At 36.4% G+C, this 18,609-nt stretch overlaps 2 protein-coding genes across 7 annotated transcripts; one reads left to right on the top strand and one right to left on the bottom strand.

Moving 5' to 3' along the window:
• Positions 1-1,276: 1,276 nt before the first annotated feature.
• Positions 1,277-15,795, top strand: adgrf3a (adhesion G protein-coupled receptor F3a). Of its 6 annotated transcripts, none has more exons than XM_044141849.1 (20): positions 1,277-1,478; positions 1,861-1,940; positions 2,894-2,938; positions 4,337-4,388; positions 4,475-4,487; positions 5,130-5,258; positions 5,401-5,553; positions 5,658-5,764; positions 5,855-5,913; positions 6,004-6,128; positions 6,807-7,022; positions 8,459-8,698; positions 8,795-8,947; positions 10,422-10,536; positions 10,681-10,765; positions 11,020-11,202; positions 12,099-13,424; positions 13,508-13,549; positions 14,635-14,670; positions 14,759-15,795. In XM_044141849.1, the coding sequence occupies exons 4-20, from the start codon at positions 4,344-4,346 to the stop codon at positions 14,816-14,818; spliced, it is 3,087 nt and encodes a 1,028-aa protein (XP_043997784.1). In that variant the 5' UTR covers positions 1,277-1,478; positions 1,861-1,940; positions 2,894-2,938; positions 4,337-4,343; the 3' UTR covers positions 14,819-15,795. The 6 variants fall into 6 exon arrangements, with proteins under 6 accessions (XP_043997784.1, XP_043997782.1, XP_043997781.1 ...); XM_044141847.1 differs by having other exon boundaries at positions 2,857-2,938; XM_044141846.1 differs by having other exon boundaries at positions 2,733-2,938.
• LOC122845583 (ankyrin repeat domain-containing protein 66) lies at positions 15,556-18,580 on the bottom strand. The gene is made up of 3 exons (XM_044141851.1): positions 17,853-18,580; positions 15,814-16,042; positions 15,556-15,712 (listed from the first exon to the last, which is right to left on the bottom strand). Exons 1-3 carry the CDS (start codon positions 17,989-17,991, stop codon positions 15,556-15,558), a joined length of 525 nt encoding a protein of 174 aa, XP_043997786.1. The 5' UTR covers positions 17,992-18,580.
• Positions 18,581-18,609: the final 29 nt, after the last annotated feature.

The raw sequence follows: 18,609 nt of genomic DNA, 5'->3' as shown, positions 1-18,609 counted from the left end.
ACTGTCATCTTTTACTGTCTGATATGTTCAGACAGTAAAAGATGACAAGAAACCATAAACTTTGTACTACTGCAAAATTGTACAAAGCTGCATTACCATCACTATTTAAAACCAAAATTAACTCTATTAAAATAGAAGGCATGTTAAAATTGATGAATGAAAAATATATATATTTTGCTCTTTTCAGTTTAAAGTGAGATAATAGATAAACTGACTAACTTTGATCAATGCCAAATGAAAACATTGTTGGATGTTGTACCTACTGGATACAATCCAGTGACAGCATTCAGTATAAAGAAACCTCAGACATTTGGTTAGACTTGATAAGATCACTGATGGTGCAAATTTCTGAGTAATCTGTTTCACCTTCAAGGTTAATGTTTAACACTAAAATGTTAGAATTAAAATATTTTAATAAAGTAAGTGCTACTTGAATAAACCTTTACCACCTTTCTGAGTCTGGTAACTGATATTTGATGATGTCATTGGAAAAAGTGTCCTTATATCTAAATGTTTTGAACTTTAGCATAGAGAGATACCTGACTACAGTTCTTTATGTGGACCAGGTCCTATGGAAACAAACTGCAGAAGAACAGCAGAGTTCAGTTTAGAACAGTGACTTAAACATTGTGAAATGTTTAAGAGAAGACTGTGTAATCCATACCTAGTACATGAGGTATAGTCGCAATAAATAGGAAACTGGGTGTTTGCTGTTTGTACACCTACACAGAAGCGCTGTTTTTTACAATTCAACTTTCAGATTCTCTCCAAATTGGCACACGGATCCATATCATGGGCGTGGTTGAAATAAATCGTTTTATTCAAATTAGCCTGTGTATTCAAAGTTGTTGCTGGAACATTCTCATATAATTTTTTTTAAAGATGACAGAACCCCAAATTAATACAATTCAGAAGTAATAGTTGTAAATGTTTTCCTGATATTGTTTGATTTTTAAGCCTGTGTGGTCGTTAACCCCAAGCAAGCTGGAACAAAATAAAGTGTTTCCGTTTTCTGTGTGCTATTAGCATTGACAATCCGAACAAACCTAAAGTAATTAATTTTATGTTTGCCACGCCCCTCCCCCCACACACACACAATAAAAATGAACCCCATTTTAATGGACAAATTAGGTACATTTTCACTCCATATTAGCTTATTTATAAATGTCACAATTTCAAACTAAACATTTAATAAGGAAGTTAGATGTTTAGCTCAAAGCTAAATAGTTAGCTAAAGTGCAAATTCACGCGGCGAAGCCCGGAAGTGGATTATCAAAATAAAACTTGCGTCTTGGCTGTAAACGTTTGTAGCCAGTAAAACGGTTTATCCGATGTTTTAAGCTGAAATGTTGTACATACCGCTAGGGAAAGAAACAACGATGAGGAGATGACATGAGCAACAATAGAGGAGTTCATTGTTAGGCAGTCACGCCGGTAGGAATTTATTTAAAGGTTCACAAGACTTCGCAAGGTTATGGGTAAGTGAATTTGCATACCGAAACTAAATGTTCACTTTATAAGCTAAATATTTAGCTTCAAACTAAATATTTAGCATACTAAGTAAATATTTATTTTTAGGCTGTTAATTAAATTAAATTAATAGTTTTATTAACAAGCTAGTTAACTAAACTATTACTTAGCTAGTTCATAAACTAACTAAATATTTGGTTGAGGCTAAATATATAGCTAGCTAGCTAACTAAATAGTTAGTTTGGAGCAAGATAAACTAAGAACAATATTTGTAAACTAAATATTTATCTTGTTAACTAAATATATAGTGTGACACTCTGACATTTTAAGTGAGTAACAAAGTGGAAAATATGACTAAAAATTAACTCCCACTTCTTCCTCTTGTGTCAGGCTAACTGCGAGAAAGTGTGGCCACGCACCACGGCTAGCAAAGGCTGAAGCTCATGTCATTTTCAAATTCTTATTTAGAGGTAAATTAAATGACTACCACATTGTTTTCAAGAAATATTAACTCCATTTGTTTGTCTGCTTTAAAATTTTCTACATATTAAAATATGTAGAAAATATAATATTACGAAGTAGAATTTTCTATGCTTGGGATTCATTCAACCTAAACCCAGATTCATAGTTCTATGGCAAATAAATTAAAATAGTCTTCCTGCAGTGTTGCAAATGGAGATAATTGAATGTAAATACTTTAAGGGCGTATGTAAAACGTCTGAAATGGTCATTGTTTATAAAATGTGTTATTTAATTGCTCTGCCTATATAATAATTCTCGTGTTTTAATGCATTTTGATAAGTGTATTTAAAATTACTATTGGTTTTTCAAACTTTCCTCAGTACAATTTAAATACCTTGTAGTAAAGTCTAGATTTGACAGAGAGGACTGTAGGAAGCGCAAAAAAAGTCTTAATTGCAGAATGTACGTGTTATGGTACAAACAAAGCTGCTTGCATTTTAGAACAGTGGTCCCCAACCACCGGGCCGCGGACCGGTACCAGTCCGTGGACCAATTGGTACCAGGCCACACAAGAAATAATTAAATATGTCACCCCCCCCCCTCGGTCCGCAGGAAATTTACGAAGGGTTGACCGGTTCGCTGTACTAAAAAGGTTGGGGACCACTGTTTTAGAGTATTTAATACCAGCCAGATATCAGCTATAGCTAACTCTTTAAACTAATAAAATATCTTCGTGCTGTCTTTTATTTCTTTTAAAGGAGGGGAAAATACGTGAAATACAATACTTTATTTCATAACAGCTAGAGATTCATCAAGGTGACATGATAAAACAAAGAACGGACTGTAATCTGATTTGACAGTCAAATTATAGTCTCGCTGGACCCATTTTTGTTTGCATGTCTGCAATAAACCCTGGTGTGAAAGCTGGCTTTCTCACTGGACAACTGGTTTTCTTGGCCAGTTTGCTGCTGTGAAGTGTTCACTGATGTGCATCAAGAAAACACAGGTGAGCTCATCTTTGTATTTTCTTTTCTCATAATAAATATTAATGCAATTATTTTTGCCATTGACTGTCACAGGTTTTTATGTTTTTAATGATGAAAGCAGTTAACACATAAGTTAATGTAGTTTTGATGCATATTTTGAATTTTTTAAACATAACACAAAGCCTCTCGCCTCTAACGCCATAAAGGTCAGTATGTCATTATTGTTGGAATCTTTTAAAAAAAAAATCATTTTAGCAATAAAAAAAGAGGCGTTTTCATTTGTGCACTCTAAATTTTAAAAAGTGCGCAATTTGTGCAACACGGACGCAGTGACAGTGATTCAGTACAGTATGTTTCCGACGAGTGTCATAGATTTTTATCACAGTTTTTTGTCCTGACGAAGCCGATGTGACCTGTTTCATGTGTTTATATAAACAAGCAAAGCGCTAAATAAGCAAAGCGCCTTATGATCCATAAAAAACGGATTCAAATTTATAAAACGTGTCTATAAGAAGCGCTGCACAGTTGGTACCACTGTTGCCTTGCAGCAAGAAGGTCCTGGGTTTGATTCCCTGCCTGGGGTCTTTTGTCTGAAATGTCTTGCAGGAGATAGACACCAGCACCCCTCCTGACCGCACAAGGAGTGAGAAAATGGATGGATGTCTATAAGACGCCTAGGACTTGTAGTAATAAATAATTATAGTTGTTAAATATCGTAGTTTTGTGTGTTTTTGCTAAATAGGGACATTTAAGGACCATAATCCTTTGTACAAAATTTTTGTAATAGCGTTGCGGTTTAACAATTTTAAAAACGAGACAAAAATAATATAACATTTACTATTTTATTAACTTTGTCGGTTGAACTCTTTAAATACAGAAAATATAATACTGTGAAACGTATTTGAAGTAAAAAGTGGGTTTTAGTTTCTATGTTATTATTCATTCCCCGCAGTGTTCCTGCGCGTCACACCCAGTCGTCCTATTAACATAAAACTGTGGTCAATTATTTTAAATCTAGATCAGATTTAAAACAAATCTGATCTAGATTTCTTCATAAACTTGCAAAAGTTGTATAAACTTTTGCAACTTTAAACAATATTTAATTAATTTTCTCTTTGTTTTTTGTTTTTTGAATGAGGCATTTATCCGTGTAAGTAGGAAGGATTACAAATAAAATTGGGACACATCCCTGGCCCAGCGCATCCTGGGAGTTGTTTCTAAGTCAGAACTTTCACATAAGTCCTTCCAGTAAGTTCTGTGTTGCCCTGCGACAGACTGGCGACCTGTCCAGGGTGAACCCCGCCTCTCGCCCTGAATGTTAGCTGGAGATAGACACCAACACCTCTCAACCCCACTAGGGACAAGGGTGTGCAGAAAATGGATGAATGGACTTTAGTAATATATAATTTTTTTTGCAGGATCAAGATGTGGGTCTTCATATTTCTCTACATACTGAGTCTATACAGTCAGGTTTGTCATATTCCACAAAAAGATACTAAAATTTACAATGGAAACACCAGATTAATAAAATTGCATGTTTTCTTTTTCCTTTGCAGGCCTCTGTAACAGGTAAAGAGCATTTCTTTAAAGCTCCTGTCTCACTGGTTGTTGATGATGTTGGGAAAGGCTTCACAGGTTACCATCTGGGGCTGCTCTTTGCTTTAAAGCTGCAGTATGAAACTTGTATGAAAAATATTTTGTACATATTTGCTGAAAGTGTCACTATGTTGCGGCAGGATAGTATGATGCAGATAATCTGTGAAAAAAATCAAAATCCTCTGACTTCTCCCAGTGCTAGCTAGAAATAACTAGAGCCAGTGCTGTCAATCACAATGTTGTGTGGAGCTGCTCATTCCTCTCCTCTTTCCTCTTGCTTTCTGCTAAACTGCAGCTATCCGTCTTTTGCACATTTTTATTAGCAAGAACATGAAGTTGAGTGACAGAACAAGTGACAACCAATCAGAACCTCCTCCTGGTTCTGATTGGTTGATTTTTTTTTGGTCGAGAGTGGTGCATTTCTTTAGAGGTCAATAGTAGCTCATTGATCTCATTGAGCTCATTGAGATTGATCTTTTCACAGATTATCTGTCTCTTACTATCAGGACATAGTGACTGTTTAAACAAATATGTAAAAAGCATATTCTTCATAAAAGTTACATACTGCACCTTTAAGCATCAATTAACGTTTCAGTTTCTCTTTGAACGTTTCAGAGAACTCAACGCAGATGTATTACGCAAAACTGATAATAGACAGAAGTGCGATTGAAAATATCAGTTCGATGCTGAACTTTTATGTGACAGACAACAAGGTGAACATCGAGAAAGTTACAATGACAACAAGTAAGAAATAAACAAAGGAAGAGTCCAAGTACTGCCCTTTTAGATTTGTCAGTTCCAGAAAACCAAGTCGATAAAACTCTATTTCTTCTGTTCTTTTTGTTTGTTTGGTTTCTGATTGTGTGTTTCTTTCACCCCCAATAAGAATGTGAAAATAACAGCAACGGAAACAAAACTTGTGAATGCGAACCTGGCCACAAATGGAGTGACGACGTTCGTCTCCAGGGGGTAGATTGTAATGAGAAAAACTGTACCCTCAGTGCTGTCTCCAATTCAACGTGCACACTAAACACTACAGGCATGTGGACTTTTACTGTTTGTTTAACCAAACATTTTAAACTATGTGTGCTCTTTGGAAAAATGGTTGATGCTCATCAACCTTCTACATTTTGTCCTTAACAGTTGAGATCAGAGGGACATTCAACATGGGCGGAACTGGCTATAGTGATTGTCTGACAGATAAGAGCTCACAAAGTTATATCAGTTGTCATGGCAAACTGTTACGACAGGTAAAATCATTTCCATAATTAAAATATTTATCAAATATAATTATTTGATACGTTTAGAAATGCATAAATAATCAGATAATGTCTTTTTAGATGAAAACCCAATACAGTAAAATAAGAGGATTTGACAGTCTAGCAATAATAAAATTCAGGTACTTTCTTTTCTCTCTTTTTAAAAAATATGCACGCATCCATTTTTTAAAATGTTTAAAATAATTATTTGATTTTCTTTTTCACTAAAGTGTCGGGAGCATCATTGTTGATTTTACAATGAAGATCGTCTCTGACGTTAGTTCGGGAGAACTGTTTAATAAATCCACCAATCTGACAAAAGAGCTAGAAGGCAAAATGACTTTGGAGACAAAAGGTATCTACTATATATTTCACCAGTTGGATTCATGTTAGAGTTACATTTCACAATAACTTTACATCCTGTTTTGTTTCTTCAATGATTTGCTTTTTTTTCACACCAAAGTTAAAATGTAATTTTACTATGGTGGAAAAATACAATAATAGAGTTATTTAAGAAACTTCTTCAACTTTTGATACAATATTAATTGTGCTAAATAAATTTTAAAAGCAGATTCCGCAAAATAAAGGTTGTGTAAGTATGCACATCCTGAAATTATTTTTACTTTATTGCATCTATTTTTTGACACCTTGACCAGTTTCCTTCCTGTTAAGCCTCCTGAACTTTATATCAGGCTAATAAGGTTCTCTAAAATATAATTATTTGGTACATTTAGAAATACATAAATAATGCAGATAATGTCTTTTCAGATGAAAACCAAATACAGTATTTATTAGAGCATAAATGCAAAGGTGCTTTAATAAGCTATCACTTTACAGGATGATGCTAATGCTACTTCCTTATTACATCTTTAAAAGAAAATTTTAAGAATTTCATTTAACACACTAGTTTGTTATTTTTTTCAGTTGCGTTTTAGAGGGAAAAAAAGGTTTTCATTTATAGTGAAACCTCATTTTTTAAGATCATAAACTCCTGTGTAAACTTTCTAAAGTTGTAAACTTTTTAAATTCACAGGCATCGTCAATTTGGAAATAACAAAGAAATCAGTGCCGTATGACAACAGTACTGCTGTTACTTGTAAAACTGAGAGAGAGCTTAAAGTCCAACCACAGTGGAATCTGAAAAGAGAAGATGGAGAGTTTCTCATAACTAATGGCAGCATCTCAACAGTAGAAATTAAACAAAAAGAAAGTAAAGTCACGATTCTAAGTGTTAACGAACTCTGGCAAGGTAAGTTTGTTGCAACCACAACATTTTAGATCATCAAGCGTTCACAACCCATTTTTTGTCATGTCATTTTGCTCAGACATCCTTTTAAATCAAATCAAATCAAATCAAACTTTATTTGTATAGCACATTTCAGCAGCAAGGCATTTCAAAGTGCTTTACATCAAATCAAACACAAAAACACAATGCAACATAGAATCAACAATAAAAACACAACATTAAGTCAAGTTCCGTCAATAAATTTGTAATTGATTACGTTTCAAATGCAATTCTAAACAAGTGGGTTTTTAGTTGAGATTTAAAGGAAGTCAGTGTTTCAGCTGTTTTACAATTTTCTGGAAGTTTGTTCCAGATTTTTGGTGCATAGATGCTAAATGCCGCTTCTCCTCGTTTGGTTCTGGTTCTGGGAGTGCAGAGCAGAACCAGAACCAGAACCTGAGAGTTCTGGAAAGTTGATACAACAACAGCAGATCTTTAATGTATTGTGGTGCTAAACCATTCAGTGATTTATAAACTAACAACAGTATTTTAAAGTCTATTCTTTGAGCGACAGGGAGCCAATGGAGGGACTTTAAAACTGGTGTTATGTGCTCTATCTTCCTGGTTTTTGTTAGAACGCGAGCAGGTTGTTAAAACAATTCAACCTTAGTCAGACTGGATGGGTAGCATCTGTAAACAAAATTTTTTAAGTCTTTTTCCACATTACAGCCACGAACATAAATATATTTGATTGCAGTGTGCAAAGGTATTCAGGCCTATTTTCCAAGCCACTGCATTTTGTCCTCAGAGAACAGAAGCAACAAAACATCATGCAGTTTTAAAAACTAGTGCAGGGGTTATGAACTCTTTTAACTTTTGAGGCAGGATATTTTATGAGTGTGCAAATAGTACTTCAGTGACAACACAAATTAGCTTAATCAATTATTATTTTTTCAATGTATTAACATTTTTGTAGAGGAACTCTAGAGCCAATACTTGTTGGATCACAACTCAGACCCCAGCTTTGGGAAATACTAGACTAAGTCCAACACAATATGTGTTGTTATTGCGATAAGCAGGATTATCTAAAGTAATAATACATGAAAAAATACATGTGTACATTTCAATAATATACTTCGTAAATGAGAATGTTCAGAATTCTATCAGTTTATGTCATAATCCTCATCATGTTTGCTCGTGTGTGGCGGGGCAAAGATCCAACTCCTCAGTTTTAGGAGAAATGGGGTTTGTTCACCATTTCTAGAGCAACAGTATATAGCACAACTACTTCCCCAGGAACCACCACAGTGTTATTTTTTTAGAATTGTACTTGGAAAACTACAGGAAAAGAAAATTAGTCTGTTGACTGAGCATTTATCACATAATGGCCATCTAAACCCTTGAAATATATTTTACACCGTTCGCCTCTGTTTGAACCCTCCATGTTGTTCCTTCCTCAGGAGAGTACATATGTCTTTTTGTTGAAAACGAAGGTCAAATAACCATAAACCATAAAGCCAATGATACATTGGACGTATGCCTCAAACCAAAGATCGACATTTCAGCAGATCCTGCATTTCCCTTGTGTAAGACAGACAGTTCTGTTTTTATTGTGATTGTGAAATGTGAGATAACGAATAGCACCGAAAAATACAATGTGAGCTGGCCAGATGGTGTCACGACACGCCCCCTGACTACAGGTAGGAAAATTTCACTAGTCTTATTCATGTTCGCTCTTTGAACCATCTGAATGAATTTGTTCTTGTAATACTTGTCCTGTTTTGTAACTTTCACAGAAAATGGCAAACAGGTTTATTCAGCTCAAAAAGTAGTTGGCTGTGATAAAACGAAGGTGAATTCGTCGTCAGATTCTCCAGAGGTATATTGCGACTTTACTAATGAGTGCAACCAACACCAAAGTAAATCTATGACGGTCAATGTCATTTATCGTAAGTATCAGTTTAAGATAATGATGCTTTTTTTCTTTGACACAATGAATTGTATGTTTTTTTACTGCACTGAAAAAGCAATGTTTGAATTTGGTGGAGACAGAGGTAGAAGTTCATCTCTCAATCAGTAGGTTGCCGGTTCAATTCTGCCTCTGTCGTTCTGTCCTTGGGCAAGACACTTTACCCCCCGGTGATGCTTCCATCCAATAACTTGCCACCATCAGCATGTCAATGGGTGAATGACTGAATGCAGTGTGAAGCACCTTGAGGTTCCTTAGACTTGATAAAGTGCTACACAAGTACAGGACATTTAACTTCTGAAATGGTGGAAATGCAAGTGGACTCAAACGTTAGGGCACATTCAATTCAATATAATCAATTCTGACCAGTCATGTATCTGATAGAAAAGTACTTTGAGAGTGAATCAAAATATCACAAAAAATTGAGTTTATTTCTGTACTTTAATCTAAAAAAATGTGAACATTAGCTTGACATATTTTAGCTGTCTATCATCCTTAATTTTGATGATTATGTCTCAGAGAATGAAGCTCAAGATATCTGGTCTTCTGGAAATAACAATATTACACAAGTTTAATAAAATAAATGTTTGAAACACATCACAGTCAGTAACACCCTACACAAGGAGATTAAGCTGAAAAAGATAATTGCTAAAGAAGCTAGCTGTCCATAGCGTTTAGTCTCCACACATACTATGTTAAAGTTCAGTAGAGGGAAAAAGACCACATGAATATCTATATGTTGTGAGCCCATTCAAGAGATTCTGGTATAGAGCTAAGTCATGCACAGGAGTTAAAGTCAAAGCTTTAAGAGCCACAGCACATATCCAATGCTATAGCTGTCACATGACAGGATTTCAGCAAATGCTGAACCTGAGACGAAGCAGGAAATAAACTGGACTGCTTTTCAGTCGTCCAAAGTCCTCCTTTAAAATCAAAGTTAATTTTACATTTAATTTGAAATACAAAATGTTGGAACTTGGAGGAAGAGTGAAGTGTCATACAATCCATGTTGCTGGAGGTCCAGAGTGAAGATTCAACAGTATGTGATGATTTGAGGTGCCATGTCATCTGCTGGAGTTGGTCCTTTGTGGTTTATCAACTCCACAGCTTGTGCTGCTGTCTGTCTGAGACTTTTAAAGGGCTCACAAGCTTTATGAATATGTAGATGTCAATGTTTCCATTTGTAACCTGGGACGCACCCATAAGAGTACCAAAATCTACTTCAGCAACCAGAAGCAGCAATGTAGATGAGCTGCAGTCCCATATTAAATCAGCCTTATACAGTTAAGAGAATTTATCCAAAATCGCCCTCAACCTTATAATTCAAAATATATATATACTGTTTAAAAGTTAATGCGATAGTTTTTGCATTCCTTACAATAACATTTTTAAACTTGGGGTTTTGCTCTGCATAGTTTTTGTATTAAATAATTTTTTTTATTTGTACTAAACAGCTGGGGAAAAATATTGTTCAGCGGAAGGTGAATGGGGAAACACCAAGGCCGGCTTTACTGCAGAAATAAAATGCAAGGATAAAGCTGGAACAAGAAAGCGAAAGTGTTCATATGGGTGAGATTTGAACTCTTCACTATCAGATAACATTTGTTTCCTCTAACTTTGAAAAACGCAAAATTTATTTAACTAATGAAACATTTCTATAGCATTTAGTTTTTGTGCTGATTAGTTTCATTAATGCTTATTTAATACTTTCAGGGATAATGACAAGGAAGGGATATGGGGGGAAGAGGTTTCACAATGTGTTGAACAGGACCTCGCTAAAGTGCTGGAAATTGCTCAAGTATGTGAACTTTACTAACATATTAACTTTCTATCATTGCACATGAATGAGTAGTACAGTAACTGAACTGGCTTTTGTTATACAGTTGTACTTAAATATGCTTTCAACTTTTTATTTTTATGGAATCACAGTTAATAGGAATTGTTACTATAAGAAGTATTCCACTTGAGGTATAATAATATACTTCAGCTTGCTGATTTAAGAAGTTGCTGTAGAATACACAATAATAACTTTCATATTTATTGTTCTTTCAGGTTAGTGACATTGGACTTGGTATACTGGCTACAAATGCTGCAATAGTATTTGAACGCTTTGTAATGGTCACAAAGACATCAAAATTGCCTGGTTTTGCCAACATAAATGCATCGGTCAAAGTACTTAGCACCATGGATGGAAAGTTAAATACAAGTGTCATTACAAATGAGTCAGCAATAGAAGTGAGTATCAAAGCATCTTGATCTTTATGAATTAAGACATAATCAGTATGCTTTCATGACTTCATTAAAAGGTCTATTTCTTTACAACTTCACTGACATACTAAACAGTGTTAAGCAGTGGTCCCCAACCACCGGTTTGGGCCGCGGACCCAATTGGTACCGGGCCGCGCAAGAAATAATTAAATATGTCCGTTCTATGTATTGAGTATGGAGGAGCTTTTATTTTGAAAATCCTAAACCGGATTCTGTCTTGCGCACCAACATGAGAATGAGTAAGAAACAAGGCATCGGTCTCGGTCCTTACAACGCGCACCTGCACCCCCCCGGTCCGCAAAAAATTTAGGAAGGGTTGATTGGTCCGCTGTACTAAAAAGGTTGGGGACCACTGGTTTTAAGGTGAAAAGAAGCCATGATGGGGCGTGCTGTGGTGGCGCAGGGGGTTAGTTTGGAGGCCTTAGTCCTTGTCGCAGGTTCGACTCCTGGTACCTGCGACCTTTGCCGCATGTCTTCCCCCCTCTCCTCACCCTCTTTCCTGTCTGCCTACTGTCGCAAAAATACGAGCCACAAGCGCTGCAAAAACTCTTTGGAGAAAAAAAAAGAAACCATGATGTCTAACAAAGCAGTTTCCAACTAAGATGTTTAAGCCAACTCAAAGCTTTTTGCAAAAAAGTTAAATGTCACAAAACTGTTGTTTGTTCTAAAAAAAAAAGAAAGAGTCTTTTTCAATGTAGTAATGCAGATAATTTATGCATCTTTATTAAATTAAAGATTTTTTCACTAAACTTAAAATTCCTAATGCCAAAAAATGACATCAGCATAGATTGGGATGTCATACTTTTTACACGTCACAACCATCTTCCAGAAAATGACCTGTGGATTCTGCTTTTATTTTTCAGAATTTTCTATTCTCATCCAGTCATTTGCTGAATAAAAGTCTTGAAGGCTCGTGGACTAAAGATGGCACTGACAACTCCACACTTTCAATGGCTGAGAAATTCATGCTTTCTGTTGAGAATTTAATTAAAATATCAAATATGACAGCGGAGAATAGGAAGGAAAATCTGCAGGTGAATGTGTGCAATAGCACCAACTGCAACATCAGCCTTTTCAATGTTACAGTTTTTCTTCCAGGTGCAGTGAATGTGAAAGCAGCTGCATTCAAACAACTGGATAAATATTTGCCCCATAATGACAATAAAACAGAGGTCAACAGTATCATTGTATCCACAACTGCAGAAAACCAACAAGTCATTACCCTAGACTTTGATATGATCAAGGAAAGACCTCGTAATTTTAAGCTAATATGTGTGTATTGGGATCCTAACCACCATGAGTTTTCATCAGCTGGATGTAGATGGGAGGGTCCCTCAAAAGAAGGCCGCTGCGTCTGTAATCATCTTTCCTCGTTTGCATTGCTACTGTCCAAGGAGCCCCTGGAAGTCCCTGGTATAACTACTCTAACTTATGTAGCTCTGTCAGTCTCAGTGTTGTCACTCGTTCTCACTCTTCTGATAGAACTGATAGTCTGGAGCGACGTAGTCAAGACGAGTACACTATATTTACGCCACACTGCCCATGTGAACATTTGTCTGTGCTTGCTGATCGGTAACCTCTGCTTTTTGGCATCTTCTTCCAACCCAGAGAGTATTTCAGACCTCTGGTGTCGAACCTCTGCAGTGCTGAAGCATTTCTGCTATCTGGCTATGTTCTTTTGGACACTTTGTTTGAGCGCCACACTTCTTCATCAGGCAGTGTTTTTGTTCCACAAGGTGAGCAAGGCAAACTATCTGAGGTTCTCGTTGGTTGTAGGCTATGCCATCCCCTTGATCATAGTCTTTGTCACATTTCTTACCTGCAACGGTGGAGCTGAGGGGGAATATTACTCGAGGAAGACCTGCTGGCTGGTTTATGGCGGACTTTTTAAAGGCACATTTTATACGTTTGTCATTCCAGTTGGAGCAATTGTTTTCATTAATGTGTTCTCAATGCTTGTGGTTATTATGAAGCTCATTAACCACCACTCAGAAATACACCAAAAAACTGACATTTCTCCAGAAAAGGAGAAAGCAGCAGCCAAAATTGTTGTGAGAACCATTATCATGCTGACCCCGATTTTTGGTGTGACGTGGATCTTTGGATTTGCCATTTTGATTTTTGATCTCACAAGCGGACCCGCAGCATATGCATTCGAATACATCTTCACCATACTCAATGGATTCCAGGTACAGTCAAAATAATTTATTCAATGTAGCACACAAACAAGCTGAAGTATTTGCCATACAAGTACACTCTTTTTCAATTCCAGGGCTTCTTCATTTTGTTGAACACATTCTTCGGAGACAAAATGGTAAGACAATGAGAAACTAGCCAGATAATGATACAGCTCAATGATGCTACACAGTGTGATCTACAAATGTTTCTAAGCTGTTGTTTACGGCAATGTTAAGACCTAATATGATTACAGTGTACACACCCCTGTTAAAATTCCAGATGTTAGAGGAAAAGACAACATTTTCCACCTTTAATGCAACACATATTGGGGTTTATTCAACTGAGAAAATGCCTCTGATTGCCTTTGTGGACACACCCTGAAAGTGATTAATCTACAAAATGTCTAGGTATCATCGGAAGGCATTTACTCTTTTGTGTAATGCGTCCTGCTTAGTAAACAAAAAAATGGTGATCTCACAAAATGATCAGTTGAAGGAGAGTAAACCCAGAGTATTATATGTAAACTTTAACAGTAACACTGAAGAAGCTGCAAACATTTCAGGTGTGAACTGGTTGAGTTCTACATTTGACTACAATTTTCTCTATGCTGGATGCAAGACAGAAAGTCAATGTAAATCCCTTTCTAACCAGACTAAAATATCCATAACATGTGGAGCTTTTGACCACCAGTCCAAAAAGTAAGTTTAACACACAAACACAGCAAAACAAGAACTGTGCCCATGGTAAAACATTGTGGTACTGTATATCATGCTAGTTATGGGTTAATTCGCTGTACTAGTAGTTTTGACAAGGACAATGATTTAGCAGTAGTTCAGTTTTGACCTCAAACTGATATTTTAGACTCAAACCCCCAAGTCTGCTTCAAAGCAAAAGATGGGGGATTTTATGTGAGTCAGTGGACGTCTCAAAATAAACAGAAGAAGAAAATCAAAGTGTTTGAATGTCCCTACCCACATTTGAGAGCTAATAAATTCAACTTTAAATCTTTGAGGTCACCTCAAGAGGGGAATCTAACTTTACCAAGGTAAAGTGGGTGAACCTTGCCCACTAAGGTTGTTGCTCAAAAACAGGAAATTCTTACAGGGGTGTGTACATGGTTAAAAGCCAGTACTGATAGCTGTCATCTTTTATCATAATTAATCATAGGCACTTTTCTGCCAGATAACCGATTTAATGATTTTCTCACCATAATTTCTACAGACTCGTGAGGCTCTACTGAAATACATTAAGAAGAAAGTAGGTGCACCGCAACTACAAATACATGATACCATGGCTATTTCTCTTGTATGTCTTATTGCCATTTGTTCTTCCCTCTGATCTCCAGGCTCCAGCATCTAGAGTCAGTGAAAGCACCTCTAAGTCAGAGACAACATGGAAGAAATGAAACAATTTACATCTACATGTAAAACTCGTATCACATCTATGCGCCATTGAAAATAAATGTACAGTGTGCATTCACTTTTTACTGTAGCCGAGAGCGGATGTTTTCCACATGTACTTTTCCCCAAAGGTTTTCTCGAGATAACCAGTTAATGTTCCGTTTTCTAACGATATATCAATATAATTTCCCATTGGTTTTCTGGAGATAAGAGTTAATTTCCTGATGATTTTCTTGAGACTAGTTCATTTCCCAATGGTTCTCTCAAGACTAGTTCATTTCCTGATGGTTTTCATGGGATAACAAGTTAATCTCAATAAAACAAACTATGCTTGTGTCGTTGTGCAAATACACGTGGCATGTATTCGAAGGATGGAATCAGGTTTAACACACACCAATCATCTCGTGATCTCGAGATGATTGGGTCAGAAATGGTTTTCTCAAGAAAACTACTGTGAGAAAGCACATGCTGAAAACATCCATCCTCGACTTCCATAACCTTTTAATGTGATTGTTTATCAATATTATTAGTGAAATTATAAATGTATAAGTAATTATTTTTAGCCTCTTTGTGTTACCCTTTGCATGAACTTGTTCTGTATGCACCTTTAGGATTTAATGAGTTAACTCAGCTTACACAAATACCAGCTGTGATCAGAGTCACATTGAATTCTTCAGGTTTTAGTTGATATATTTGAAGAGAAATGGAGCAAAAGACTCAACCTGCATGCCAAACTTATGTTTCAACGAACGCTGAGTCTAGACTTAGTTTTCCTCCTGGTTCTAAAAGCAATGTCTTCTTCGTATTCTTTGCTTTGTTGTAACCACTCCTCATCCGAGTCGTTTGAAATACCTTCTTCAGATATTTTCTCGCGGAAGTCTTGATACTCAAGCTCTGCTCTGCAACATATTAAAAAGATTTGCAACATTAAATCAGAAACTTTTGTAAAGGTTGTTTGTAATAAAGCAAAAATAGGTGAAAATTGGGCTTTGTGTCATACTTTTGAAGGAATCGAACACAGTCTTCTTTTCCGTATATTTCGGCCAATCTTATTGGTTTGTCTCCACAGCAGTCCTGTTTGTCCATCGGTGCATGGAAGCTGTGCAGCATCCGCAGCGCGGCTATATGACCGGACTCTGCAGCATAGTGGGCAGGGGTCCATCCGTGCACTGTTCTCAGACACGGATTAGCTCCATTCTCTAAGAGAACCTTGATGATATCTGAATCCCCTGAGAAAAAAAAAATGCAATACAGAGTTTTCTAAAACATAGAATGAAAAAAACAAAAAAGGTTTAAATCCATCCATCCATTTTCTGTACATTCTTGTCCCTTAGAAGGGTCGGAAGGGTTGCTGGTGCCTATCTCCAGCTAACGTTCCGGGTGAGAGGCAATGTCAGCCTGGACAGGTCGCCAGTCTGTCGCACAGTTTTAAATCTGTTCTTGTAAACACAAAATGATACGTTTTTATGGTGAATCTCATGACTCCACAAGCCACTGGAGAAGGGATATTGGTTAAATAAAATGGAAGCAAGACATTTGTAGGAATTAGAAAACATTAAACCACACTTTATTCTTTATGTGGACAAAGCTAGAATGCAGGATAACCTTACAGGCTGATATTGTTATCCGTTTCTCAAACCTTTCTATATTTAATACACTGGACTGTCTCATTTGGACAGGTTTAGACTGCAATTTAAATAGATTAAAGTAATTCCATACCATTTTTAATTTGAAAAAAGGCCAAAATTCTGCACTAAGAACCATTTTTTGTCAGTGTAAATAAAGAATAAAGTTATCTTAGCGTTAAAATTACCCCTGAAATCAAAACCGCTGTAGCATAAAATGATGACCTGTTTGTGAAGGATGTAAATGCAACACGAGAGTGACGGATACTATTGTCTACATTAATAACCAAATTCAGTTGCTATATAACTAGCAGTAGCACAAAATTTGAGACCCTTTTCATTAACTATTTTGGGCGTTATGGAGTGCGGTGATTAATCTAATACTATAGTTTTGTTTTTCATTTAGTCTTTCCTGCTGCACTTTTTTTCTAATATGTGAATAAAAAACTGGGAAAAAAAGGGGATGTACTGTAAACATTTGCTTAGTTGTAGGCAAGTCAGTTTGAAGATTGTAGTTGGAATTAAAACTATCTTGAGAACTTCAAAAATATTTGAACTTGTTTTCAAACAGAACCACCAAGCAGCAAAATGCATTAACAGCGATTGCATGAAAGACTACTCCAAAATGCACATTTACTCTGGCAAAGTTAAACTCAACGTCTGACACGTTAGGTGAAACTATTATTATGCAACATAATAAATTATGTTTAAACTTTAATGTCCAAGGGAAACTAAGAAAAACTTTGTATTTTCTTGCTGCTAGTCAGTAAAATAAGAGTCTTTAACATTCCTACATCTCTAATATTGATTTATCTGCATTCAAATACATAATTTACCCGCTTGATGTTCTGTCCTACAGTGGATTTAGAGTATTCAGAGCAACTCATATTTTCTTTTACTCTTAAAACAATATCAGGATGTGTCTGTGAACACTTTTTGGATGCACTGTAATATTTAATGCTAGTGAAGGACAAACAAAAACGGTCCCCAGTTAAATATACTTATATATCTATAAAATCTTCAATAGCGTACTGCTAACATACTAACACAAATCTAATGTACACTGCATTTCTAACATTTCACTTCACCTGTTAGTGGTCATATTGTTATGCCTGGGCAGTCTTCATCTTGAGGTGCTAGGCATAGTTTCTTTTTTGATAGGTTGAGATCTTAAAGCAAAACAATAGGGGTTTACCATGCAACTAAAGTTGACAAGACAAAAGACAAGCTTTAGACTACAAAAGATATCTTTATATACATTTCATGAAAAAGAGAAAAGAACTAGAGTGAGAAAAGAACTAGAAGAGTCAATTCTTCCGTTGTACGTCTAGAGGGAACAAGGACAAATGTAACTTGAGACAGCAGGAAGAAAAGACCTGGAGGTAGAAGGTGAAGTTCCTTCTAAAGCGCCCACCATTAGCTGCTGCCCAGTGCAGAGGGGTTTTGTAGCTCCAGTCGACGTCCTTGTTATTGGGATTATATTTCGGATTCTTCAGTAGCTCCTTCACCTTCTCAAAATCTCCCGCTGCTACCACTTGGTGCAGCTCCGTCATTTTTCTGGAGTTGCCCAGCAACGGCTTCTGAATTCAAAATGGCGGAGCCTTCACCTGAGCACCAGAAAGGGGATAGTGCCACCTGCTGGACAGACCAGAGGACACACGGCGCATCTGAAACGCGTCAAGCTCCTGAAATAAAGACTCTGACGCTTTTAAATGATTTATAGTAAAGGACTGCCTACATTAAAACGTGAAATTGGGAGAAAGCGAATAAGTTTAGACATTTCTACTTGTGGAGAAAGGTTCAATCTTTGTGCTGCTCATCAATGTGGTAATATTTTTGTCACACATTGCTGTGAGAAAGCAAAAATAAGTCACTTTCTTAGTTTTTATACATTTGGTTTTATGGTGGACCAATAAAAAGTGAGACAAAGGGACAGAAAAAGAGATAACTTTGCAAAAAGAAAAAAAAGTACTTAGCTTCCTTTACTCTGACACCTGCTATAATGCAACCACTGGACTCTAGCAGCCACTTAAATGAAGCACACTTGTGGGTACTTCAATATGTAAATATAATCATCCAGTGAAGGTTTTGGAAGTTAGAGAACATTAGTCAGAAATTGCAGGTCAGAAATTTCAAATGATCAAAGCACCTTCTTCCACATTAATTCTCTC

This window comes from Gambusia affinis, linkage group LG16, assembly GCF_019740435.1.
Source record: "Gambusia affinis linkage group LG16, SWU_Gaff_1.0, whole genome shotgun sequence".
NCBI classification, from domain to species: Eukaryota; Metazoa; Chordata; class Actinopteri; order Cyprinodontiformes; family Poeciliidae; genus Gambusia; species Gambusia affinis.
The sequence above is the reverse complement of the archived record's forward strand: the minus strand, read 5'-3'. Positions and strand labels throughout refer to the sequence as shown.

What these genes read in the sequence shown, in the direction of transcription:
- adgrf3a (XM_044141850.1), top strand. Translation starts at nt 4,344, where the DNA reads ATGTGGGTCTTCATATTTCTCTACATACTGAGTCTATACAGTCAG. An exon ending in GTGCACACTAAACACTACAG is followed by an intron (nt 5,554 to 5,657) that starts GCATGTGGACTT and finishes TGTCCTTAACAG; the next exon opens with TTGAGATCAGAGGGACATTC. An exon ending in CAAATGAGTCAGCAATAGAA is followed by an intron (nt 11,203 to 12,098) that starts GTGAGTATCAAA and finishes TTTATTTTTCAG; the next exon opens with AATTTTCTATTCTCATCCAG.
- LOC122845583 (XM_044141851.1), bottom strand. Translation starts at nt 17,991, where the DNA reads ATGACGGAGCTGCACCAAGTGGTAGCAGCGGGAGATTTTGAGAAGGTG. An exon ending in GCACTGGGCAGCAGCTAATG is followed by an intron (nt 16,043 to 17,852) that starts GTGGGCGCTTTA and finishes TTTTTTTCTCAG; the next exon opens with GGGATTCAGATATCATCAAG. An exon ending in TGTGTTCGATTCCTTCAAAA is followed by an intron (nt 15,713 to 15,813) that starts GTATGACACAAA and finishes AATATGTTGCAG; the next exon opens with AGCAGAGCTTGAGTATCAAG.